Source organism: Lagopus muta, chromosome 1 (genome assembly GCF_023343835.1).
Source record: "Lagopus muta isolate bLagMut1 chromosome 1, bLagMut1 primary, whole genome shotgun sequence".
In the NCBI taxonomy this organism is placed as follows: Eukaryota; Metazoa; Chordata; class Aves; order Galliformes; family Phasianidae; genus Lagopus; species Lagopus muta.
Window position 1 is genome coordinate 49,261,902 of NC_064433.1, and position 26,635 is coordinate 49,288,536.

Consider the following 26,635-nt stretch of genomic DNA (forward strand, 5'->3'; position numbering starts at 1 on the left):
GGGGTGGGTGAGCTCTCCGGGTCCTTCCAAAACCTGAGCAACCACCAAAGGCCTCAGGGCAGGAGGAGCACAAGTAGCTCCTTCCAGCCTCCTAACAGCACTGTAGGCTGCCCTGGACCCTGCTGCTAGAGATGAGGCTGCAGAGCTTGAGGAATAGTAGGGCTGCCCCCCCCCCCCCCCCCCCCCCCCCAGCTCAGCTGCTCAGGGCCCCATCCAACTTAGCCTCGAGTGCCTCCAGGGATGGGGCACCCACAGCTTTGTGGGCAATCTGCTCAACAAGGAATTTAGTTAGCCCCGGTCCCATGGAAAAACAAAGCCGAAGTCCAGTGCTCTCCCAAGATGCAGTTTATTTACAAACCCACAGAATAAAGTAAGAATCTAGTGTCATCTCATGAGTAGTTTGTGCTCACTGACAAGCGCTTTCACTAGAAAGTCACAGACTCCATATCCAGAGCCACCACCACAAAGCAGCAATTCTCCACTCCCGACTGGCATCCCTGCCCCCGCTGCAGGGCGAGGAGGACCAGTCGGTCTCCCTGAGCCGGCTCCAACCTGAACCCCATCCTGAGCTACGACAGTGCCAAAATATACACACGTTCTTGGAGTTAATTTACAGCTTTTTGGTTAACAGTAAAAATCACGTAGAGACTAAAATGATAGCATGAAACACTCTTTCTACGGGAGTGTTGGTTTTTGTCTGCTCCCAGAGGAGACAAAGCCTGTCCCCTAGGGCTGTTAGAGCAGTGCTCTCCAGCACCTCATGTCGACATCCCACACACCAGTGCCAGAGAAGTGGGATGAGGCTGATACCAGTTCCCCCTTCTCTGCCCTGACTCCATGTCGGGCGAACCCATCCAAGTGCTTCAGGTTCTGCCCTCCCCCTCCCCTTGGAGGCACGAGGTGGGGTGCGTGCCATCCCTGCTCCACACAGCATTAAGTCCCTCACCAGCTCTATTTCACCTGCATCTGCAGTGCCACCCTTCACGGATCAAAGCCATCCCACAAGGATTGCCTCTGCCCCACAGCTACGGTAGCACTGGAAACACTGGCACACAGTGGCTGGGCCTGCAGCCCCTCTCCCCAGGGAAATGGGGGTGGAAGGAGTGGGGAAGGCTGGGAGGGGGCACTCATTTTTCTGGTCAGAACACAGATGTCCCTGTGCAGCATCAGCCTCGACCATCACCTCCCTCGGGTCTGGCAGCAGTGCCACAACACCACACTGCATCGGTCCCGGGTAGCCTCGCAGCCCCCCGAGGGGGATTTTGTCACAGATACAAGTGTGGGGTAGGGAAGGAAGGGGATGTGAGATGATGGGGCTTGGGGAGAGGAGTGCAGGCCACTGAGAAGGTTCCCGGGGCAGGGGGAGGGTGGAGGTCACCCATCTATGTCCCAGCTGAAGAGGTGGTGTTTCACAAGCATGTCCTGCACGCCTTCCTTCAGTGGCTTCTTCTCCTTCTCCTGCAAGGAGGCACAGAGACCTGGGTCAGTGCACTGCATTCAGACAAGCAGGGACGCATCCAGACAAGCAGGGCCCAGGCAGCCAAGGCACCCAGCAGAGCTGCCTGCACTTCCCACCACCCCAGCTGAAGCAGGGAGAGGCCCTGCGGTTTGGAGAGCAGGGAGGAAGGGAGGTGCTGCCACTTCCCTCTGCCCCAGCTGTGTGGGCAGTGCCCTGCCACCTATTCCTGGGCATCGCTAAAGAAAACAGCTCCATCCACAGCTGGTTCCAGGATGAGCTGGAGCACCAGATAGTGAGGAGAGGTGCTAAGCGAAGCCCCCTGTCCAGAAGAGGAGCAATGCTGCCTACTCACCTCCCTCTTTATTGGCAGCTCCCAGTCCTGAGACAGGCTGAAGGCAAATTTGCAGAGCACTCTGAAATGGAAAAAAGTGGTAGTAATGCACACATCTAGAGCTGCTGCCCCAGCTACACAACTGCTCCTCAGCTTGCCCTGGAAAATTGCTCAGTTTCATAGGGGTGGAGAGCCTTTTTTTTGGCACCAAAAAAGCAGCACCAGCCGTCTGTGGCCAGTTTCCTCCTGTACTTAAGGGCTTTGCATCTTGCCAGGCCCAGGCTGGGAAGAGCAGCTTAGAAATGTGACTCAAGTGCAACCCCTATAGAGCCTGACAATACAATGCAGGGAAGTGCAGGCAGCCCCATGGCTCTGCTAAGCTGTAGACACATGTAGGTTTCTCTCCAGAAAGCTGACTGCTATCAGCAGCATCTCCAAGATTTTACACTCACTGTTCACTCCCTAAAGTAAGAGGGGCATCCTGACCCCTATGGACATGTGCTGCATGGGGATGCTTCTAGCTGGATCCCTGAAGACAGATGCAGAGTTCAGCTGCCAAACTTGTCAGTGTCCTCCAGGCTCAGGAGAATATCTGACAAGAATATTCTTCAACACCTGCAGCTGCAGAGTGGCCAAGATCCTCCAGAGAATGAAGGCAGGAAGGAGAATGGTACAAAGCTCAGCTCCCGCTCCTAATGAGCCCCAACTCAGCCAAGAACCAGTCCCACCGCTCCGTGCTGTGAGCAAGCAGCCTCAGGCTCACTGCAGCACAGAGGTGAAGGGAACTCCTACCCACAGTAGCACCAGGAGCAGGGCACCTTTAGGTGTGGGCTGCACACGGGTCTGCTCCCTACTATAGATGCTCCTGCTGGGAACCACTGTGACTGGCAGAGGGGGCTGAGGGGCAGAGATGGACAAGGTAGTACCTTCAGTGGAGCAGCTGCAAGGCTGTTCTGCTTTTGGCTGGCCCAGAGGAGGCTGCTGTCAGGAAGATCCTGCATGTTCATCATGACAGCTCCCCAGAAGCCAGGTTCTGACCTTAATCAAGCAGGCACTGTGCATCAATTAAACTGTCTAGACGGTCACTGCTGCCTCAGCACACAGAGAGAGATCTCTGCAGGGGGGGATGTCTGGACAGCCAAAGCTACTGCTATCCAGTGAGGGCTCAAACCCAGCTGTGGTGAGGGCCACCTCCACACAGGGCAGGAGGAAATCCATGCAAGACCCATAGGAACAGACTTACCTCAGCTCACATTTGATCTGGACCCACCCAGGACTGCGCAGGAACGACCAGGGATGAAACCACTTCTCCACGGTCTGCAGGCTTGAACACAGCACCTCCAGCCACAAATGTAGCACTTGTTCGCTGCAGTGATGAGGCAGAGGTTTGTTACTGGGCTGAAACCAGGGAAAGAAGCTTTGTCCCTTTGGGACAGCCTAATTTCAGCCCCAGCAGGAGGAGGATGCCCCAGGTAAATCTATGTGGGCCACCATGACAAGCAAGAAAGGAGCAGATACCACTCAGTGGCTGAAGTGAGAGGGGAAGTCCATAGCCTAAGGTAGATGGAAGCAACTGCTGCCCACAGGCCTGTTTTGCTCCCTCCTGAGCACCGAGTACCCACAGTGTGAAGGTGACAGGTCTGGGTTACTCACTTGAGCCCAACGCAGATGAGGGAACGAAGTTTCACATCCATCTGTACGTGTGCAGCATCGTGCGTCATGTTCACAGCCTGAACTGCCTGGAAGGCAGGAAGATGTGGTTACCATCTGCTCACAGCTTCACCTTAAGCTGGGCTGAGCAGCCATGTCAGCAGCACAGCCAAGTGCTGCCCTCCCAAGAGCTCCCCACCTTCACCCAGCACCACCTGCTAGCATTAGAGGGGCTGAGACTGCCTGACAGTTCCATTTTCTGCCTTTCTCCAAGCACCTGGTGTCTTCACACCACCAAGGAAATCAAGCATCTCTGTGGAGAAGGGCATCACCCTCCAAGCAGCTCCCATGGTAAACATCCCTGTGTTACCAGCTGGGCTCTGCCTGGGTTGGGGCAGCACTCACCCGATAAAGCAGCTCCTCTGGAGTGAGGACTTTGCCATCTTCATCCAGCCTGAAAAGATTACAGAAAAAAAGCTAGAACCACCCCTGGGCACATGCAGGCCCCTCCAAATCCCAATAGTGACAGCTCCCTTGCTTGTGCTGAGCCCACAGGTGATCACACAGCTGTGAGAGCAAAGTATGACCCCAGATGCAAATGCAGGAACCCAAGAAAGAGGGCAAAAGTCAACCCCAAGTCAGCAAAGGCATGGCAGCCTGCTGACACCACACACATGAAAGCTGGGGCAGACCATGACCTTTCCTATGGTGGTAAGCAGCAGCAGTTTGGCAGACAGACAGGAGCAGGGCACAGACACTGATGCTTGCTATGAAAGAAGTGGCCTTACCTGTAAGTCTTGCAGAGCACGAGGCGAGAATACACAGAGTCAAAGTCCCGTTCCACTTCCCTGCTTGCAGCCTAGAAGGGCATAGGGACAGTCAGTACACATTGCCCTGCTGCCCCTTCACCCTATCCCTCCAACAGCACTATTCCATGAAAGGAACTGAGACATCTCACCTCTTCAATGAAGAGCCAAGGATGGCAGGCACCCCCCAGCAGCGATGGCTTCTTCAATCCGTGTTCAAATATGGACTTCAAGGCAGGACAGAGCGTCCCTCGCACCAAGTCTGTCACCCCTTCTGTGACCGAGTCATCTCCAGCAATGGAGTACTGATGAACACAGAGAATCAGCTCTCAGCAGACTGCTCATGGAGCAGCTCATGGAGCAGCTCACAGCTGATTCCAGTCCTCCACTCCCAGGTACGCCCTATTTTCCTCAGCCTCCTATGTTCCTGCTGGCTCTTGCAGAAGGTGCCAGTGCTGGTCCCCTGGGATGTGCTGGGACACCAGCACCTTTGTGCTTAGATGTTGGACATGATACTGGTGACACCAGCACCATCCTGGCAGCATTCAGCACAGAGGAACTGTTGCAGTTTGGTGTGGTGCTGTCCAAGCTCAGGTGAGGTTGGGACAAGCAGTGAGGGCTCCTGGGACTCTGTCAGCTGCTAAAGGCCAGGATAAATAGGGGTACGTGAGAATTCCCAGGTCAGCTGGTGTATCACTCAAAGGTATCACACTGACACACTGCTATCCCAAAGGACGAACAGTAACATGTCAGGATTAAAATAAATGGAATCCTCATCTGGGAGAAGAGCTGTTCAGCAGCACCGTTGATATACAGAGAGATACGTGACATGCATTTATGGAACCAGCCCAGAGAAGGGGAGTGAAGGAAGCAAGTGAGATGTCAATGATGACATCTAACTAAGGGCTTCACTTGGAGTCTCAGGTCGGCCTTTGAGCCATTCCTCACTCTCCAAATGGTGAAGAGGAGAAGCAGGACAGATTTTTCTCCACTTCTGCAAATTGCACAGGCCAACAGCTGATGATATTTATCTCCTATCAGTAACCTTGGGGCCACAGTGAGGCATCTGCTCTAAACAGCTGGCATCTCACTGCTGCTGGTCACAAGAGGAACCAAGACAGTGCTCTTTTGGGTGCAGCTACTTGGACCATACCCTGTGGTGACCACAGAACACCAGGACTTGCAGGAATAACCTCAGAGGAGGAAGAGAATACAGGCAGTAGGAAGCAGGCAGAAACACTGACCAACTGACCACAGGATCCTGCTGTGTGCTTGCCTTTTGCTTTCTCTGCTTTCCCAAAGCTGGTCTCTGAGGGCCCTGCTAGCCCACACTGCACTCAACTCCCCCCCCACAGCCTGTGCTGTCTGCGTGGCCAGCCTCAGGAAACTGAGCAAACAGGCCTAGGAAAATAAGCTGATAACATCACCAAGTTGCTTAGTAGCCAGAGAGAGCAAACACACTCAAAGAGGGAATACATGGCTCTTTTCAATTATGACATCACCTTTTTTAATATATTTTTTTTAATTACCTCTTTGCTCCTCTCATCCAGGATCTCCACAAATTTTGCAGGAAACCAACCTATGAAGACAAAGACATAAGCCTACCACAGACACTGAGAATTCTGTGTGAGGGAGATGAGAGCCCAGTGAAGGCTGAGAATAAATCAGAGTTCATGAAGTCCAAGCCCAAAAAGGAAGCGAGCAGCCAGAAAATCACCAGAATTAAGGCAACTGCAAGAAGAAACCTATTGCTGGATGCTGCCCACAAACAGCAGAGATGATGTGCACCCAACCACACTGTGACAGGAGGATGCAGCCTAACCTTGCTGTTTGCAAGAAGCAACCATGTAGCTGCAAGCACCACCCTCATACCCTGCTGGAATATTCCCCTGGTCCCTGGCAGCTCCTCTGAGTGAATGGCAGTACTTTTTATTAAAATATGCTAGCACAGTTGCTGTGGATGAATGCATGCTTTGCATCCCACCCTGTTACTCCCAGTAACAACAGCTTTGTCCTGCTCTCTCACCTCGCAGTCCATTCAGCTCTCCAACCCAACAGTGCTCATCTTTTTGGGAAATGATCTGAAAAAACAGGGAGTGGAAAACAGCAGTTGGAGAGAGTGTCAGTGACTTGAAGCAGACAGAAATGGAAGTGGGAAACAGAAATCCATCCCCACAGCAGCATGTGCAGTGCCAGGAAGGTTACAGCTGCCTGACTGGGTGCGTAATAATGAACTCCTTTCTTTTCAGCTCTTTTGTCAATGCTCCCTTCTCACATGCTTCTGGGCCTTCAACAGCAAAAAGCTACTGGAAACACAATTCCATGCCTCTTTTTCTAAGTTCCAGATGGGATGCCCACAACTAAAAGACAAAATGGATGCTTTTAGTCTTACCACAACCTGGTGCATGGTGTTGAACTGGAGCACAGATTGGACTAAATCTAGCTTTGGCTCAGCTGTGTGGCAGCCAGGAAAGGGACTCTGCAGTTGCACGGGGACAAGACAACACATGACAACATTCAGAGGAACACACTGCCTCATCCCCAGGCAGCTGCTTCGCTTCGGACTCCTAACTGGGCTCTGAGCTCATCTCCTCCCTTGTTTCCCCACAGAAGAGGCAGTGTAGAATCCCAAACAAGTTGGACTGCACGATCGTGGCCCGGTGCCTCTCCCCTCGGCTGGCATACCGTAATGATGTCGTTCTTGCGGAAGCCCAGCTCGTCGTCATCGTGACGCTCGAAGTCCAGCAGTGCCTTGGCACGGCGCCGCCGGTTGCGGGAACAGGCCACGTAGTTCTCATGGTCCCGCTGGTGGCTCTCCATACTGTAGTCTGGAGTCAGATCCTGGCAAGCACACGGACACAGAGCAGAGGAATGAAAAACAACAGATGATGAGAGTTGGAACAGATGAGCTTTAAAGGTCCGTTCCAACTCAAACGAGCCCACGAATCTACACTCAGCTCATCTACCAAAGCCTTTGGCCCTTGTTCCCAAACTCTCCTCCTCACAGGAAGGCAACTTCCCAGCACAGCCTTCCTGCACTGGAGAAGGGCTGAGCAACCCTCACCCTCCATCTGTTACACCTGATGCATTCTCCCTCAAGCCCACCCGCTCCAGGAGCACCCAGCAGCTCCCACTCACAATGCTGCAGTTCTTGGGATCCACGCATTGGAAGTGCCGTGCCACCTGGAGAATGGCCTCACGAAGGTCGGCCACCAGCTCTGTCTGCTTGATGTTCTTGGCTTTCAGTGCCTCCAAGTCCTCATCTCCTGGTGGAGCCCACACAGCCAGAGGGAAGATGCAGAAGGGAAAACAAGTACGAGATATTTTTTATCAATATTAGAAATCATTAGTTCTACAGAAATCAAACAAGCCTGACTTAGAATTGCCTACATTAAGGTAGGTGCTTACTGCCAGTCTGTTCAGTAGTGTACATAAGAAGCAGCAACAAGACTGTTTCAAGTTTTATTTCCAAGCACATATGGAGCTGAAGGATGTCAACTCTGATCTTTCTGAGCAACTCACCGTGCCACAGTGCTGCTCTACTGTTTCAGAGCAGTGCCTGCATAGTATACAGAAGCAGCTGAATGGCTGGACTCAAACCTAAAAAACTTCCAAAAATTGTTATGAACTGAAATTCTCTTTACACTGAAACAGCTTTCAATTACTTCTAATTTTTGCCTACAGGATGAGAGCATCTTCTTCACTGAAACTTGAGAAAAAGGTGAAAAACCAAGACAGCTCTTCTGTCAGTCTAAAAGTGAGAGCCACAAGAGACAAGCCTCCATCTGAGATCTTAGCCTCTCTAACAGACACATTTCAAAGATTTTGGTATATAGAAAGGGTCACAAGTACAAGACAAAAGTTACCAAAGCATCTTCCAACTTTAACTAATCCCACAGGAGCAGTGACAGCTAGTATCTACTTACTTATAGATACCTACTGGTATTGGTTATTTAGACAGTTAACATATCCAGTCTTTATTGGGCACCTGAAGTTTGGGCATAATGAACCACTTGCTCTTTTTTTCCCTAAAAGAAAGGATCCAGCTTTTGTTTTTAATTCAAAGTGCAATTTCACTATCTACTTTTGCTTTCTGTAATATACTGAAGAATTGGTAATTTGATTAACAAAATTGGCATTTCAAACAATGTGTTCTTCCATGAACTCCAGTTTTTATATAAATGGCATTTTTATACATCCCTAGTAAACTAGTGGCTAGCAAACTACTACACTACTTGCCTTCTAACAGCATTGCAGAAAACAGGATGAAAAGAATGAGCAATATAGCTGTGTATGCATGAAGAGTAGCTCCTGCTTTATGAAGAGTGATGAACTGTATCTTTTAATCTCAAGTGATACTAATTAAAAAGACCAAAACTTTAGGAACATAACTGGAAGCACAGGATTAGATTTTAAATTATTTTTGATTCTTTTCTACTGATTATGTATATTATGAGAATCAGATTTAGATACAGAGAGCAATAAAAAAAAACCTGAACTTTGTTTCCGGACCAGAAATAAGACACACTAAGTCCCAGTCCAAGCAATGAAAATTAACCAAAACCTCCCTGTAAGTGGCCACAGAGTGTGCAAGAAGCCTCGTGACAGATTCAAAGAGGTAGACTGGAAACAGATCGCTCAGAGGGCGGAAGATTAACGTTGCTAAAACAGAAGGTGACTAAAGAAGAAACTGCTCAACCACATCCACGCTAGCTCAGTGGGCTGCCCTCATTTTCAGATAATGCAATTTCATCATTTAGTCCTTTCTGGCCAAAATACCGTGCTTCTCCTTCCATGTCCAGAGGAATCCCACCCAAACACGAGCAGGAGAGACAGGAAGAAAGTTTTATACCTTTCCCCCCTTCAAATATATGTAACACAAAAGGAAGTGGCTGGGGTTACCAGCAGATACACCTCGCTGCACCTGACATGCCTGCACATATGTTTCAAAAGCAGGAAACGAGTATGAAATCAGCTGCATGACAGGGCTCTATTTTGAGCCTGCAAAGCCTCATGAGCTGCATAGTTGTGCAGAGGAGGGTTAACTCTCATGCATCGCCTTGTTGCAATGCCCATCCAAAAGGAAAAGGGGAGGGAAAATGGCTGTTTATGAAGGTGGATAGTGATAGGGCAAAGGGGAACGGTTTTAAACTGAGACAGGGGAGGTTCAGGTTAGATATTAGGAGGAAGTTTTTCACTCAGAGGTGGTGATGCACTGGAACAGGTTGCCCAAGGAAGTTGTGGATGCCCCATCCCTGGAGGCATTCGAAGCCAGGCTGGATGTGGCTCTGGGCTGCTCAAAAGCTGCTCAAACTTAAGCCAAGGGGAAACTGAGACACAAGGAAGATGTGCTTGGCAGCTAAGCCCCCTACAGATATAGTCTGTACTGCCTGCATGATAGCATTACACATAAGAGCTATGAGAACACAGGTTGAACAAGCAACCTGCCTGCATTTCTTCACTTCTTAACAGCTTCACTGGCCTTGCACTACCATGTACAGCGTTATGTATAAACATGCATCTAAGCAAGCCTCTGATGGCCCATGAGCTGCTCAGACATCATCAGAAAAGCTCTTCTCTGAAAAGACCAGCAGAACACAGTCTTAGATTTTTTCAAGCTACTACAACAACAGGAGATTTTTTTAAAATCCTGTAAATTTGGTACATTTTCTTTCCCCAGAAAAACAGTTTCTGTGGTGAGATGTGGCAATTTCAAGACAGCTAACCAGTTGCAAGGAAGGTGATGACAGAGAGATTTTCAACAGGAAGGGCTATTTTGAAGCCACAGAATTACATTATTTTAAATCTATGCTGGCTGTGCGTTTTCTGGACATTGGCTGGGTTAGCTCATAAGCAATGAGAAGAATCAAAAATGTCCACACTGTGAAGCTCTCAGAGTAGGCATGGAAAAATGAGTGCATGGAGCATCAGCGATACCTGCAGTTATAAATTTTGACTTATGAATCTTGATGAGTTATACATCAAGCCATCCTGCCTGGTCTGGGATCTTCAGGGGAGTACAGCACACAGCCCATGGACTGCATACAGTTTAGTAGAAAGTATGTTCAAATGTCTAGCCAGTGCAAAGAGCCCATCCACGGTAAGTCACCAGTTAAGGACCTACTAACTAATCCAAAATGCACCTCCTAAGATCAGGTCAAAGCAAGCAAACAGAAAGCTACACTTCTTCCAGCTCATCCTTCAGTTGTGGCTCCCTTCTCTTTTCCTTTGTCCTGCACCTCCCACCCCTCATGGCTGCTTGATCCATCAACACCGCATGAAAAGCACAGGACTGTCCTTACCAAAAAGCAGAGAGGTGATGCCAGATTTCCTGCGCTGAGTCCTGCGCCGCACGATCTGAGAAGGAGAGAACAAAGTGCACAAACTTTTGTAAGTTTAGTAAATGAAATAATCCTCCACACTGGTTGGGTTTGAGCAAGGGATTCTGATAGGGGTTTTTTTCAATCAGAGGGTGGTAACACACTGGAACAGGTTGCCCAAAGAGGTTGTGGATGCCCCATCCCTGGAGGCATTCAGCAGCCTGGTCTGCTGGATGGTGACCCTGCACACGGCAGGGGATTGAAACTAGATGATCATTGTGGTCCTTTTCAACCCAGGCCCTTCTATGATTCTGTGATATAACAATGCAAGAGGCAGGCAAGTGACTTTGCAATTTTATACAAGAGTTGTTCTTGTTCCACTGCAATGAATCAGCTCTATTGCTTGCTCTGCTCCATGTGCAGTGGGTTATTTATAGCTCAATTACGACAAAAGCATACATGAAGTTCAATAATCAACTCTGATTCAATTGAATAATTTCAGTTTTAATTTTACCTGTTGCCAGAAGCACTTCCACACATAACTGTATTTAAATTTCTAAGTGGCTGCTTATTACATTTTGGGATTGCAGGAGTGCCCGGTGATAAGCACTAAGACGAGCGTCAAGAAGATATGTTTTATGCAGGCTTGACGAACAGGAGGTACTACATCTGCAACTGCAGACTGTGATCTATGACTAAACACAGATGCATTTCTTATTCAGCTTCTCAAAGGCCACTGCACTCTACTTTCCGGAATTATTTCAGCACGTCAGTTTCTTACTAATGGATTAATCCCAGGTCCCACTCTGCTGTACGCTTACGTTAGTGCCAAGCAAATTCTGCCAAAAGCGAGTGCTGCTTCTTTTATGATTTCTCATTGATGAAATGTAATGCTTTCCATCATTACTCTCATTAATGATAATCACAATTGACATCAACATTCCTTTCATCTGTGGATTTATCAATCAGGACAGAGTCAGCAGCATTTCATTGGCACAGGCCTTCCCTTGTCTTGCCAACACCTTTTCTCTGGGTGACAGAGCCGACGTCCTCTCAGACAGGAGGACCTCTTGCCCGCAAACAGCAGTCGGTTGAAATACAGAGTGGTAAAAACAGAGCAGCGGAGGCAGACAGAATTCAGAGCGCTCACTTTGGATAAATTGTTGACAGTGGTGCTGGAGTTGAGCAGCTGCCCCTGGTCAGCAATGAGGTAGGCCAAGTGTTTGCGACGCTGGGTCTCCACCGCCACATCTGTCAGTGAGCCAGCCACGCGCATGGCTTCCCGCAGCAGCACATCTGCATCTTCTATCTGACTTGGGATGTCCGAGAGCGTGTTGAAGATTGAGGCAGAGTTCTCAGACTGGATTAGCTCATCCTCCTGCAAAGATGCAGTTGTTTTTCCACACAGAACAGTGAGCGTGACAGTTATGCTCCTGAAGCTGCTAGATTCAACTCTATTTTCAGTGTACTGCCCAGGCCAGAAACAATGCAGGTAAAGCTATGAAATTACATTAAAAACTTTGGTAGAAAAAAAAAAATGCAGGCTAGCTCTGGGAATAGAACAGCAATTTTTTACTACTGCACTAAGATCTGCTCCCAAAACTCCACCTGGCATGTTTTTGAGTCATAGAGACAGTGCAAAACCAAGAGACATTTTGATTTAAATAGGATGCATTCTCACGTTGGGATCTAGAGTGAGCAGAGGGAGCAGCTGATGGGGCTTAATTATGAGGGATCAAATGAAGTAAGCAGGGAAAACAGCAATCCCTGAATCTGCAAAGCACCTTGGAAGTTTTCACGGCTTCCACTTCTGAGGAAAGCAAGGAGTCATCTTCCCTTGCACACTCCCAGACCACATACAGCAAGCCTTGTTGCATCTCAATCTTGCAGTCAAATACTGAAGTGCTATAAAGAAGGAAGTGGTGGTAGTGCTACCTTCATACTGAGCATGCCCAAAGTGAGCTGGAACAGCACCAGAGAGCCCTCATAGAAGAAGAGGTCCCAAATGCGCAGCAGCAGCTTGATGTGGACAACACTAGCAAAGGAGGTGAGGAACCAGTGCAGGGTGATCAGGGACAGCTCTGTGAATAGAGACATACAAAGGAATCACGATGGGATGTCAGCTAACCAGCAGAAACAGACTGTCCTAAGTGCTGCCCTCCCAGCTTACAGATGACCTTGCACTGCCCTGGCCTCCAGGGCCAGGTTTGCTCCTAGCTCTGCTGCTCTCCCTTTGTGAAACAAGGGCAGTTATCTCTGTCTGCATACTACCCAGAGGAGCCATGGGCACACTTTTACCAATGTCATGCTCCTGGAGCAGCTTGTCCAGACGGGGTAGGTACTGTACAATGAGCTGTCGCAGGACGCGCTGGTCTGTCTGCACCCCCATCAGGGTGGTACTGAAGTAGGAGGCGGGAACCAGTTCCTCAATGATAGCACACATCATCCAGAAGGCATCTTCCTCCTCCAAGAAGAGCAGCAGAGAAGCAGCCACCTAGGATTTTGAAGGAAGATTATATGCCAAGCCTGTCCTAACAGTAGCACTCCTTCCCCATCTCCTCACATGGTCCAGTGTCTATAAGACCAATGTCTTCGTTCCTCTGCAGCAGCTCCACTGCAGTCTCTCCCAGGGAAGAGATTTCTGTGCAGTGTAACACCAGTTCCTCCCCCACAGAGGAACCAAATTATTGCACACCTTTGGACATGCAGTGTTACTCTGTTCCACCCTCCTCAAGCAATATGTTCTGTGTGAAAAGGATTTCCCTTCAGCTAGTCTGGAGGTCACAGCATCTGGCAGCATTACCTCAAATCACTTACCCCAAAGTAGCTACAGAACAATCCCTATCACAAAAGCACTATTAAAGCAGGTTACCATGCCAGTGCCTTGGCAATAGCCAATCTCCGGGTAGAGCCAGGCAAGTCCCCGTAGTATCCTGCGTAGCCGTGGCACCCCAATACTGTTCATGTTGGAGAAGCAGGCATTGCTGGGCATTGTGCGGAGCAGGTCTTTCTCAATCTGTCAGACAGCCAGAAGCAAGGAAAGGGCTAGTTAGCAGCATTTGAACAATTGCCTTCTGCTCTCAGTGAGCTCTGCTTCCCTACACCCAAGTCTTTAGGCATCAAAGAAGATGGCACTGTTCAAACAGCTGGGGTTAATTTAATATCCTTCGTTAACATGTGAAAAACCAGTCAGATGGCAACTTGGTGACTCCCTAGAAATACTTGCCTCCACTCAGCCCCTAGTTTCTCCATTTGCAGTAAGCATGCTGGGAATTTCATCTGCTTGGATTTCAAGCAAGGATTCTCACCATGCTTATTCATTGTTGGTGAGAAACCAACAATGTGGCCACACCTGTGGTGGGGGACTTGGAGGTGAACAGCCCACAGCTCCCCCTGGGCAGAGTTGTCCTTCCCTCCGTTGCTATCTCAGTGGAAGCACATCTATTACTCTTTCACCCTCTGCCTCATTTAGTGTCAGGAACTTGCCCAGATGAAACTGCCATGTGGTAATCTAGCCTGCAGGTAGCAGAGGTTAAACCTCTTCCCTAGGAAGTGGGGGATCTGCACAGCTTCTACTCCAACAAACAAAGCAGATAAATGCCCAGTAAGATTAACCTTTGGTGGGATTCAATTACACATCCTTTCAGCTGTCCCTGATGCAGGTGTCAGGCAGACACCCCTTCCTCTTCATGCAGCAAATCTTGCTGTTCTCCCCACTCCCTTACGCCCAGTCAGCACTAGGCAGCATCTCTCACCTGTTTGGCAGCAATGGTTTCATCATTCGAGCAGTTTTTCACAATATCACGATATGACATCTCTGAATTTCTCTTCTTCTGCAAGGCCCCAGACAGACGCATCCACAGCTGTGGGGACAGAGTGAACAGCAATAGGAGTCACTAAACCAGCCCCAGAAAGCCACGGCCTGGCACCTTCTCAACCACGACAGGGTGGCCTCAATTCTCTGTCTCTTCCCACAGGCAGGAAGGTCAGCCCGCTGTCTCTCACCTGCGGCCTCATGCTGTGTGGGATGCCAGCCAGCACCAGGGAGCGCAGTTTGTCTGAATGTGGGAGGGTGACCTCAATTTTGTCCCAGGTGAGGTCACCCACGTCGTGGTTGTGTGTGAATTCCAGATGAGCCTGCCACTTGAGCCTCTGCTGTGGCTCCTCTATCAGCGGGAGCCCCAGAAGTTTGCTGGAGTTTGGCTCAGCACCATCTGCCTCAGCAAAGGGAAGGGAATGAAATGGAGACAAGTCAGAGAGGGAACAAACATAGGGCGGGGTGGAGAGTAGGACAGCCATCTGATAAAAGCACGTAAAAACTTTCAGGTCTTCCAGCCAGAGCATGGGAAGGCAAAGCTTGGTTTCTAACTGTCTTCTCTATGCAGCAAACGTTGTGATCGTAAGCAAAAGGCACTGGAGCCTTAAGAACCAAGAAGCTGTCAGCAGGCCCAGGCTCTGCTTACACATGATTTACAGCAGAGTGCGGCTGGAATTCAACAAGACCCTGGCAGCAGCTATCCTGCTGGGTTTTGTGAGGATCTGTAAATCAAGCTGACAAAAGCATAGCGGGCCTCAGAGGTGACAAGCAGAAAGCTGTACGTTCATGCAAGTAATGAGGCACAAAATGTTAACTCTGGGGCTACCTATTCATTAAAAAAAAAATCTTTAATAAGAACACTGCCCAATTCCCAATGAGAGAGTACCTTAACCTGAGGCTAGCTTTCTAAAATAGATACATTAGCACAATATAGGTTTGACATAAGGCACTCCATTCTTCACCACATAGCAGATTTTCAACAACACCATCCAAATCTTTCTGCTGACTTTATAATGCACAAGTCTATCAAATGGTTTGGCTGAATGAAATCCGTCTCTTTGTCCTGTCCTCATCTCTAGGTTACTGCTTCAAGAAAGTCCTCTAGGACTGTAAAGTCTTAGGGCACCACAGGCAAAAAAGTTCTGCCCCCCCACTGTATGGCCTGAGATCTGGAAATCTCCTCTCAGAGCACATAAAGCAGTTCCCCCATCCAACAGTCCTTTCTCTTCATCTTTCCAAAGGCAGCAAGCTGTGCTGTTCAAAGCCCAACTGCCATAGCTCTCTTCTGTTTGGCCTCCTGCCTCTGGATCTTGCAGAAAAACTAGGATGTGGGTTCTGCCCCTTCAGATTGCTCTACACTTTGCCAAGACGCTGGGATGTGTAGAACACAAACTGCTGCCACTCGCCTGAGAGCTTTCCATAGGCAGCATATGGCACTGTGCCTGCCATTGGTGCTCAGTGCTCCTGACCACAGCAGAAGCCTGCTGTGAGCCAGCAGAGCTGCCTCTCCCAGCGCACCACTAATGGAAATGGCAGCTTCCTCTTCACTTCCATCTCTCCCTCACCTATGCCACAGACATAAGGCGATGGAAAGGACTCTGCTGCGTATTTATTCCACAAGGCCAGCTCAACTGATGCATGGCCCTTAGTAACAACAGTAGTATATGGAAAGAAGTTGATGTCTGAATAGATGAAACCTAGCACACAGTGGTTGCAAAATCATTCTGCCCAAGGCCCCATGCAGCACAAACTGAAAGGGAGAGAGATGGGACTGGTTTTACCTTCCTTATCAATTCGGAAACCAAATTCATCATAGCGGAACTCTGGCTGCTCAATGGATTCTTCTTTCTGGGAGATATAAGGAAGAAGAGACATTCTTACCACTCCAGCACTGAGCAACTGAACAGAGACAAGTGGATATCGCCCAATCTTACACTGCCTGCACTGTGCCCTCTGAGCAACTGCAATCCTTCACCTTTACTTTTGATGCCTTCCTCCACAATTCCCAGCTGGGGAGGTGTTGCATGCTGCCCCCATTTTGACTTCTATATGGAAGATGTGAAGCTCTGCTTTCCCAGCTGCACAATCTCTTGGTGCAACTACTTGAGTTGCAGCACCGTATCACAGACTTCCCCATCTGAAAGGGCAGACAGTCCTCCTCATGGACTGAGGAATCCACACATCATCTACACTGGGCCCTACTGGCTGCAACTCTAAGACACAGTAGTCCTCTGTAACCTAGAGTGCACACACTGCAAATTCAGTTCCCTGCAGTGCCCCACTTCCTGCCTATTGTTTTCAGGTTTACTCTGAAGGACAGCAGAAAAAAACTGGGATTTGGATCTGTGAGACAAGCCCAAATTAGAGGCCAAAGGAAATTCAGTTCAATTCTCAGCTTCTTCTACCTGTGTTCATAGTTGGCATTAGTGGTTATGATCATTAGGCTTTTGTAAGGAGTGAATACCTACAGATGCCTCTGATTCCTGCTGGCCCACCTGCCCCTCCTGTGGGGTCTTGCAAGCATTGCACCCAGGCAGCCCCAAAGAAGCACACTTCTAGCATAGCTCCAAAATAAGCTTCAGCCTCCTTCTCTGGGCTCAGTTGCCTTCAGCAAACACTGAGGGTTAGGTTACAAAATTCCATATCTGCTTCCTTCCTTCCTGTTCTGCCCACCTGGAGGCAAGCCTTGGGGCTAGCATTTCCTGCCATGCGCAAGCTGTCCAGGGTAGCTTGATGGTGACAGAGACTCCCTTGGAGTGTCAACATTTTTTACAGGGGAGCAATAGTTACAAAATAGCAGAGCAATAATTCACAGAAATTTCTGTATGCTCTGCAAGATCCTCTTGCAAGAGCCAGGACGCAGCCACAAAACAAATGAAGTTTAAATAGCAAACAAGTGCCCCCAAGCGAACCACTGGAGGAAGAGTGCATCCCCACCTCTTCCTTACAGCATTCAGAGACGACCTGAAATCACCAGGGTCTCTTTATTTCTGTGCAGAGCCAGAGAACATCCCCACCCTGCCCAACACTGTACCTGTGTGTATTTCGCCAGGATCTCCTGCGGCCAAATGCTGGGTGTGAGTGCTGAGAAGGGACCCCCAGCAGAGGGAGTGTGATGGCCTAAACACAAAGAGAGCAACATACAGCAGTGAGAACCCGGGACACTCAGTACAGACTGCTCCAGCAAGGTAAGGATTTATGCAGAAGTCTCTACTCCAGATATTGGCATCTAGTCATTACTTCTAGACACTGTGACAGCTTCCACATCACCAAGGAGGTAAATAATTTTAGAAGGTTTGAACCCTTATTACCAAGCAAAAGAAGCAGAATGGCCAAACTGAGTTCTAACAAACAGACTTCTGGGGAACAGAAATCATTCTGTGGCATCATGCGATCGTTCCTCTTGGAAAAGCTGTGCCAAGTGAAGGCAACCATTAAACAGATTTATGAAGTAAATGCCTCCTATAGAGACACTGACATTGACTCAGCAGCACTCCAGACTGCCCTGAAACTGTGTCAGCCAGGCAACAAAACAGGACACCAGAGCCCTCAGTAACATGTTCAGCTGCTCCCTTTGCTGCTGAAGGGCTGGGATGTTGCTGCCCTCCCTCTAAGGCTGCCAAGATCATGCACAGACAGCTGCAGCAACATAGGTATGCCTATCATCTTGCTGTTCTGTGTGCCAGGCAAGCACCCTCCCAGAGGTACTGTGCCCCTTGCAACGAAAGCAGACGTTGAGTTCTGCAATTGAAGCAGACAAGCACATCCCAGGTCTTCCATTGTACACATCACCACCACCAAGGTTTACCTGGCTTTGAAGTAGTCTCCCTTAGGGTTTTCCCTGAAATAAGCAGCTAGCTCAGGAGGGAAGGTGCAAAGACATGGGGTGGGACAGTTCCACTGCAAGAGGGATGTGCTGGAGGAGACCTACTATTAGCCAAGCTTGTAACTCGGTAGCCCACAGCCAAACTCCAGTAATTCTTCCGTCCTAGAACTACCACTTTATTGAATAAATCTCTCAGGTCATAAGCAAGCCACCTACTTTGGGGCAAGTCCTGGGAAAACAGAACTGAGCAGGTCTTATGAGAATGGGGAGGCAGACTTCATTTCATCCTCCTCCTTTCTCTGTAATTCAATGGCTGAAGCAGCATCTGAAGGCTTCAGCAAAGGGTAGAAGAAGGAACTGCACTCCTCCGAGCAAAAATGCTGCTAGATCATAAAGAGCTGGGCACTCTCCCTCCCTCCATTTCAGGCAGAGCTGTATGTTAACATAGAGAACGGCTGTTGGAATCAGTAACTTTCTTTTACCATGCTGCAGATGAAGAAAGAGAAAGCCATCAAAGAAGGCATCACATCCATTTTTGCCTGCTCACCTGACATTGTTCTAGGTAAGGCTGAGTGGCAGAGGCTGTCAGCAGGTCCAGGAATGCTGTTCTCAAGGGTGAGAGGTCACTGCCCTGTTACAAACAGAAAAAAAGAACATCAATTAGCATCTGAGAGCACAGTGAGGGACAGACACACTCCCCAGGCACAAACTCCGCACAGCAAACTCCAGAGACTTCCCAAGAGGGAATTCCCTCTTGATTTCACACCCATCAGCTACAAAGAGCATGGTATCACCTACCAAATTCTCTGTGACTGCAGCAGCATTGCTGACTCAAAGAATGCCAAAAATCAAGTCAAATTCCATTATCTTTTCCATCACAGATTCTGAATCCTATTCAATTATGAACACTAAAAAAGCAGATGGCACATCACCATTCTCTGAATTTACTGCCCACAGTGAAGGGACCAGGGTGTTGAAGTGAGTTTGAGATGCAAGAAGCCTGAGAAAGATCTTGGGAGCATCAAAGCAAAACACAGGAGCACACTTACTTCAAAAAGAACCTAGGAGAAGCTAATGCTTGCATGCTTTGAATGGATTTTCCAGCTTCCTTTTTCAGTAAAGCCACTTCTAGCTGCAAACCACTGCAAGAAGGAATGTGAGGGATTCACCCAGCAGGCCTTGTCTGAGTTGCTTACAGTGCTCAGCAGTACAAGGTTATATATCTCCAGCAAGCATTTGCAGCCTACAAGTGCAAACAGGAGGGGGAACGGGTGTTTATGAGGGTGGATAGTGATAGGACAAGGGGGAACGGTTCTAAACTGTGACAGGGGAGGCATCCCTGGAGGCATTCAAGGCCAGGCTGGATGTGGCTCTGGGCAGCCTGGTCTGCCTGGTTGGCAACCCTGCACATAGCAGGGGGTTGAAACTAGATGATTGCTGTGGTCATTTTCAACCCAGGCCATTCTATGATTCTATGAAGTGACTTGCTACGGCGCTCCAAGACAAGCAGCTATAAAAGCATCTGCATTTGAGAACACAAATAAGGCTTCTTCCCCCCAGATTTAAGCAGTTTTCTGCATGAGAAAAGCTGCTATGGCTGCACAGATGCCAATCTTCCAACACCAACTCTTAGAGCAAAAAAGAAGCTAACAAACAAAAGAAACAACAAATCAAAGCAACCACAAGTCCAGCTTTTGTTTCTGAGAAGCTGCCACGACCACGCATGGCCAGCTGCTTACCTGTGTGTTCTGCCCTGCCCCTGACTGCTGCCTGTCGCTCCAGCTCTCTTAGTGCAGGGTTTTCCCTCGGTAGGTAAACCCATCCCAAGGATAGAAAAAGAGCACCAACACTCTCACTTCACGTGGCAGCATTCAGGGTGTGTGCAGCAAGCAGGTAACTGCTGATGGCACTCCTGCCAATGCATTTGGAGGCTTTTTTCTGGCTCCCCGCTGCCCTTCCACCACTCTGGCACGCTCAGTGCCTCCTCAAGCCCCCAGGTCACCATTAACCTTCATGCATGCACAGTCAGTGCTGAACCAACCTGTCACTGAGGAGCCAGCGTTAGGCACATAGACAAGAGAACACCCGTAGCCAGTGAACGAAGCACGGTGCCCAAGAAGCTGGGAAGGAGTGCTGAGATCCCTCCTCATCCCACAACAGGTGCAGCAGAGGGGAACACCTCCCCCTGCCCACGTCATCGCTCTCCTGCCAGCCCCGGATATGAGAGCAGGCTTTTCCTGCCCCTGGGCCCCATGGAAACCTTCCCGAAAGCACCCAGCTGGGACCTGGTGCCGACATTGCTGGCCAGGACAGAGGGATGTGACCCTACAGCAGCTCTCAGCTCTTCTAGCCAGCAGACAGTAAGCAACCAAAGGAGATCCCATGAACCCAGTGAAAGCACATGCATGAAAACAAACCACAGCACAGCTCCCAGTTCACTGGGGGACAGCCAGAAGGACAGCTTGTGTACCTAAAAAAGGTGCTGCAGTGGAAGCTGCAGCTGTTTGAAGCGCTCCAGCTGCAAAACCCCTGCCAGAGTCACAAACAGCACCACAAAGAAATACATCTGTTTACTTTCTTTTCCCTGCAAGTGTCCTTTAGAAATGGATGTTTGCAAAGGAGACCTGCAAATTTACCTCCACTTGACAGTACCAAGCCTCCTCTGGACAAACTTGCCCTTCCACACAGCCGCAATTCAAAAGATTTCAAATACCTGCCTTCCTGCAAACAGATAACAATCTCCTGCTGCCTATGCTTTACTCGCTTGGCTTCTTTTGCCATGTGATCTCCACTTAACCCTGTTGTGGTAGTGCCTGGATGTCTAGGCCATGAATCACAGAACCATTAAAGCTGGAAAAGACCTCTGAGATCACCCAGTCCAACCACCAGCTCATTCCCACCATGCCCATTAAGCATATGCCACATCCACATGGCTTGCAAACACCTCGAGGGAACGGTGACTCCACCACCTCCCTGGTCAGTCTGTGCCACTGCAGCACCTCTCTTACTGAGAAGAAATTGTTCCTAGTGGAGCAATGCTGTCTGGAGCTTTACAGTAGGATCTTTTTTGGCCCCAAAACTCCTTCCCAGGCATATTCCTCCCCTGCCAATTTTAACCACCATGCTTAATTTCAACACAGACTGTCAGTTGGCTTCCACTGCTCACTGCTATGGTCTTCTTTTATTTAAAGAGTTGTAGGAGTAGTAAGGGCAATAGCAAAGCCACAATACTCACCAGGAAGCCACATACTTGGTGTAATTCTGGAAGTCCCTTCCAATTCAGCTTTTAAAACCCCAAGTAGATTGCAACCAATTAAACATATAGAACGTCCTTCTCTTAGAAATGAAGACAAAAAGCTTGCACTGAATCAGGCAGCTCATTTCTGTGCCCTCACACTTGGGAAGCTTTGTTTTCAGAGCTCAAACCATGACTCACCCAATGCATGGCACAAGGAGAACCCTCAGCAGGAACCGGGTAATTCCCTCTGCCTTCCCTTCCCCCAGCAGTTTCCCCTTCAGCCAGGTGAAGGCGTGTCCTGGAGCCACAAATGCCATTAGTTCCACGAGTCAATATTTGCTCTGCATGCATACAGTCAAAAGAAAACTCCAGCATCACAGATAAGCAGGTGAGTGAGCACAGCACAGCCATACCTCTGAGCATGGGATAAGACACAGTAGCTTCTGGACCTGGTACCCCAACCCCTGCCTTTGGAAGCATGCAAAATTCCACATAGCACTGCACAGGCTCCTGGTTAAGCATTCAATGTGATACCAGTAAACCTAGATGACCACAGGAAATACCTTGAAATAGGTTTGTAGACCTGAGATGTTTACAAACAATCGGCCTCACGCTGCTCTAGGTGCAGGAGGGAGGTGCTGAGGAAGCCTTCCTGCTCGCTTCCAACCTCAGTTGGTGACTGGGAATGAAAAGCTGAGGAACTTCAGCTGCCTTCATCCCACTTCCCTGTAAGAATCCTCCATCAGAGGACATGACAGCCTAGAAAGGGTGGAAGGAGCCTGGCAAGCAGTGGCAAGGGCTGAAACCCTCTCAGAGCCCAGGAATGATGCAAGCTGCTGATGGTGCTGTCATGGATGGCAGCAGTGTGCCTCGGGGTTCAGTGGCCCCAGTCCCAGCAAAAGATGGAACTGGGAGGAACTCTGTGTCGTGTCTCCTGCCAAAAAGCATCCTGCAGACTCCTGGCCAGGCTGGAAAAGCAAGCAGGCACAGAAATGCTGTAAGAGGCACTCCCATGCCTCTGCTTTGCTCTCTGTACTGCTGCAAGGATGGCAGCACTCAACTGGAGCCAAAGGGACAAAGCCCAGCTAGCTGACACGAGGGACAGAGCACTTCCAGCTATGTATCCATTTTGAAAATAAGGATGTGAAAAAGCAGAATGCTGTTTCCTACTGGTTCTGCACTGGGCAGGCAGAACCCAGCCTGATTTCCTGCTCACAGTTTGACATGTCAAGCTTGTCTCAACAGAAACTCCCACACAACACCCACTTATGCAGAATGCAGACTTCCTGCCTACGGACAGACGTTTTCCTCACAGAACAAACCTCTTTTTATTTTGCTAGCTGGCTCCAAAGCAGACAGCACATCCTTTATGCAGGGCACAGCTTGAAAAGGCTTTAGGGTCTGCCTGTAGCACTTATTTCTCAAATCTGGAGATAACAAAGGCTTCCCCCGTGTGGCTCAGGGAAAAAAAAAACCATCAGAGCAAAACAGAACTCATTTAAGGCTCTGCTGATTTCTTGTTGCTAATACAAGCACCACGCTTTTAATCCTGGAAAGCGAAAGCTGTCTGGCCTTACACAGCAAAAGCTGGGTGCCTGCTAACACAAACAGCAGCAGAGCACCTTGTTTGCCAGATCCTTGGGATCATGAGAGGAAGAGATCTCTCTTTTCCAATATTCCTAAGTGATGATGGGATATGTGATGTGAATATAGAGTGCTGCTCCCACTTCACAGGAGAGGGACAGACTGGGCACTGAGAGAAGGAGCAGTGGGATTTGTTTTCTCAAATCTACGTTGGATGAGGAAGAAAAGGCCAGGATACAAACCAGCAAGGTGTCTGCTTGCTGGTTGCTTGCAAGGTTACTGTACAGCAGAACTCTCCTTGTTACAAACCAAAGAAAGGTAGAAGGACATTACTGACAGTTACTTACAGACGCTATTAGCATGTTTTCTACGTGAGACTTTGACCCTGATCCAGAGCTGGCCCTGAAAGCTCACCGCACAAAGAAGCTTTTCGGGCTGCTCTCATCCTGCTGCTGCCAGTGACAAAGAAGCAGCCCGAAGAATGGCTCTTCCATGGTACAGATGGATTTGCAGAGTTTTAGTTATCAATCCCTTGTGAGACACAAGGAAGGCTCAGTTCAGGTCGCTCCCATAGAGCTATGTTGTTCATGCACAACTCATGTTAGCAAAAGAGCCTCAGTCTCACCCAGCAGGACTCTCTCTTCATCATCGTAAGCAGCTCTCACTTCATTTGGCTCCAAAAAAATGGCATTTAAAGGACAATATCTCCCACAGCACATCAGATTACCTTCTTTGGGGCTCTGCCTTCACACAACTCAACTTTCTGAAACAGACAAATAACACCCACAGCACCATCCAGGCCTGTTTGCAAAGCTCCTAACACAAACCTGGTTTTTGCTCCTGCAAAAATTTATTCGAGCAGACAAGTCAAATTAAAAACAAAAACAAACAACACGATGATCATTAGTGTATGTAACAAAACAAGACAGAATTAACCATATTTTCTGTTGCTTGGGATCAGGAAGAATTCTTCTCCAGAACAAAAGGGCTGTTAGGGTTATGGACATTTTCTCTCATTTCTGAATCATCAGGTATTACCCAGCCAGCAAACATTGCACTGACTGGGCAGTGACAACTGCTCTCATCATACTAATGACAATGTGCCAGCTTTCTTTTCTCCCATTTCATAAAACAAATGGATTTTTTACTACCTGCAGCCCACAGCAGCACAGTTGACAAGCAAGATGAGACAGGAACACCCCTCCTGGCCCTCCCAAATATTCACCTTGAGTGAGCTCTGCGTGACTCCAGTTTTGACTGTCTGATGAAAGGCGGCAAAAAAAGAAGTTTAAACAAGTCTGTGTGCTGCTGAGGGTACAAAGCTGAAATGCTGGGTTAGAATAAAGCCAAATCTAAAACGACATAGCAAAGACCTGAGTGTTGGGGAATTGTTTCAGTCCTGAGCAGCAGTGCAGCGCTCCTCTCAGCTCACCAGCTGATGCTCACTGTCATAGAATCACAGAATGGTTTTGGTTGGAAGGGACCTTTAAGATCATCCAGTTCCAACCCCCTCGCTATAGGCAGGGCTATAACCTGCTCCCTCTAGAGCAGGTTGCTCAAAGTCTCATCAAGGCCAAAGCCTGGCCTTGAATGCTTCAGCCCCTTGCCAGTGTGGCCCCTCCTCTGTGCTGCTGCTGCTCACATCTCTCCCCTATTGAACATCTCCCTGAGCTTACCAAGACACACTGTCAAAGCATCTTAAACAGGAACAGAAAAAGGCAGCACCTGGTGATTTAGTCTTTGAAACACAGAATTAACATAAGTTGATATTAACAGGACATGACCAGACCACACCCTGACATCTATAATCACACACCATGCCTCTTCTCATGCCCTGCTCCCCTTTTTACTTCATGCATCCTCCAGGAACGCGCCCTTCACTTCAGCAGAGGGATAACTCCAGAGATGCTGTGCACATCCAGACAGGCATAATGAAGCCAATCTTCGTTCCAGTAGCTCTTCTTTCCAGCACACCCCCTCCCACCGGAGCAGCTGAAAAACCATTCTTGAATTCAGATTATCCTCTGAGCAACCCTGTTCCCTTCTGCAAAAGCACAGCAGCATCTCACTGCTGCAGTCCCTTTTTGGGGGATTTTAAGACCAGGCTTCCCATTAGTGAACAGCGGACACTTAATTCCTGCAACACTTTGTTTCTTCCTCTCATACGCCAGGGCTGAAGGACCCTCACGGCACTTTTACCACGTTATTACCACCGCTTGCCCCAAAGCATCACAGCAAGATCGTTTCAGCCCGTGACTGAAACCTACTCGATCAGCAGGAAAGCACCTGCATACACGCAGAGATCCCTCAAAGAATCAGGAAGGCAGAGAGATGGACGCGAAGAAACTTTTCCTTCTCCCTACCTCACCAGCTCCGTTCCAGGCACTCCCGGAGCCCACAGCCGCCTCTTGCCGAGGGGCTCCCAGCCCGCAGGACGAAGGCAGCACCGCAGACACGAGGAGCGCCCGCTGCCCGCCGGCTCCCCCGGCGCCTCACGCATCCGAGGTTCTGCCACGTTTCCTTCTCCGTGCCACGCGTGCCTCTGCCCCCGGCTGATAGGAGACGGGCAGGCCGCCACCCAGCCAGACAGCGGAGGATGCGGAGGGCAGCGAGGACGGCGGCCGAGGCGCACGGAGCGGCTGTGTCACAGCACGGGGGCGCCGGCTGGGTGGGAGCAAAAGAGAGCGGCCGTTACAGAACCGCGCGACCGCCGTGCAGTGGCGAGGCGCGGCTGACAGCCCCGCGGCTGAGGGGCGGCCCGCTGAGCGGCCCCGGCTCGGCGGCACGGCCCGAACCCCGCCCCCGCCCGGCGCTCACCTGCTCCCGACGGCGCCCCTGTCGCCCGCTGCGCCGCCCGCCCGCCCTCACGCGGCGGGTCGGGACCCCGAGCAGCGCCGGCAGCCCCACACGCCGCTCCGGAGGGCGCCGCTACGCGCATGCGCGGCATCCGGGTGGCGGCGCGGGGCGCGCTGGGAGCTGTAGGCGGTGCGGGGAGCGGCCGAGGGTGGGGTGCGAAGCGGCCAGAAATGGCTTGGAACGGTTGGTTATGGCCAGCTCATAACCCAGGGCTCCATCCGACACGGGTTTGAGCGCCTCCAGGGATGGGGCACCCACGGATCTCTGTGCCTCGCCACCCTCACGGCAAAGTATTTCTCCTTAACATCTAACCTAAATCTCCCCTCATTTAGTTTAGTGCCATTTGCCCCTGCCCTGTCGCTATCAGGCAACATGAAATGTTGGTCCCCTCACTGCTTGTATGCTTCCTCCAAGTACTGGAAGGCCACAATGAGGTCTCCCTGCAGCCTTCTCTTCTCCAAGCCCAGCTCTCTCAGCCTGTCCTCACAAGAGAGATGCTCCAGCCCTCTGAGCATCCTCGTGGCCCCCCCTGGACTGACTCCAACAGCTCCACGTCATTGTGGTGCTGAGCCCCAGGCCTGGATGCAGCACTCCAGATGGGGCCCCATGAGGGCAGACCATCCCCTCCATGTCCCTGCTGCCACCTCTCTTTTCCCACAGCCCCGGATACAGTGTTCAATTGAAGTCGGCCCCTTTCTAAACAGATGGCTAATTAAATGTTAATAGCACAAACAGGCAAAATATTTTA

At 49.7% G+C, this 26,635-nt stretch overlaps 1 protein-coding gene across 5 annotated transcripts; it reads right to left on the reverse strand.

The window, feature by feature from the left end:
- Positions 1 to 295: 295 nt before the first annotated feature.
- On the reverse strand, positions 296 to 25,954 carry SGSM3 (small G protein signaling modulator 3). Of its 5 annotated transcripts, XM_048928002.1 has the most exons (23): positions 25,849 to 25,954; positions 25,395 to 25,695; positions 18,757 to 18,840; positions 17,418 to 17,503; positions 16,165 to 16,231; positions 14,572 to 14,780; positions 14,322 to 14,429; positions 13,439 to 13,582; positions 12,865 to 13,060; positions 12,502 to 12,647; positions 11,717 to 11,944; positions 10,549 to 10,603; positions 7,385 to 7,512; positions 6,932 to 7,087; positions 6,273 to 6,327; positions 5,776 to 5,825; positions 4,399 to 4,551; positions 4,229 to 4,299; positions 3,846 to 3,894; positions 3,444 to 3,529; positions 3,034 to 3,156; positions 1,812 to 1,872; positions 296 to 1,458 (listed from the first exon to the last, which is right to left on the reverse strand). In XM_048928002.1, the coding sequence occupies exons 3-23, from the start codon at positions 18,761 to 18,763 to the stop codon at positions 1,375 to 1,377; spliced, it is 2,262 nt and encodes a 753-aa protein (XP_048783959.1). In that variant the 5' UTR covers positions 18,764 to 18,840; positions 25,395 to 25,695; positions 25,849 to 25,954; the 3' UTR covers positions 296 to 1,374. The 5 variants fall into 5 exon arrangements, with proteins under 5 accessions (XP_048783959.1, XP_048784043.1, XP_048784206.1 ...); XM_048928086.1 differs by lacking the exon at positions 25,395 to 25,695; XM_048928249.1 differs by lacking the exons at positions 25,395 to 25,695; positions 25,849 to 25,954 and adding an exon at positions 21,646 to 25,349.
- Positions 25,955 to 26,635: the final 681 nt, after the last annotated feature.

What these genes read in the sequence shown, in the direction of transcription:
- SGSM3 (XM_048928086.1), bottom strand. An exon ending in TGGATGAGAGGAGCAAAGAG is followed by an intron (nt 4,552 to 5,775) that starts GTAATTAAAAAA and finishes TGTGTTCATCAG; the next exon opens with TACTCCATTGCTGGAGATGA. An exon ending in CTCATCTGCGTTGGGCTCAA is followed by an intron (nt 3,157 to 3,443) that starts GTGAGTAACCCA and finishes TCATCACTGCAG; the next exon opens with CGAACAAGTGCTACATTTGT.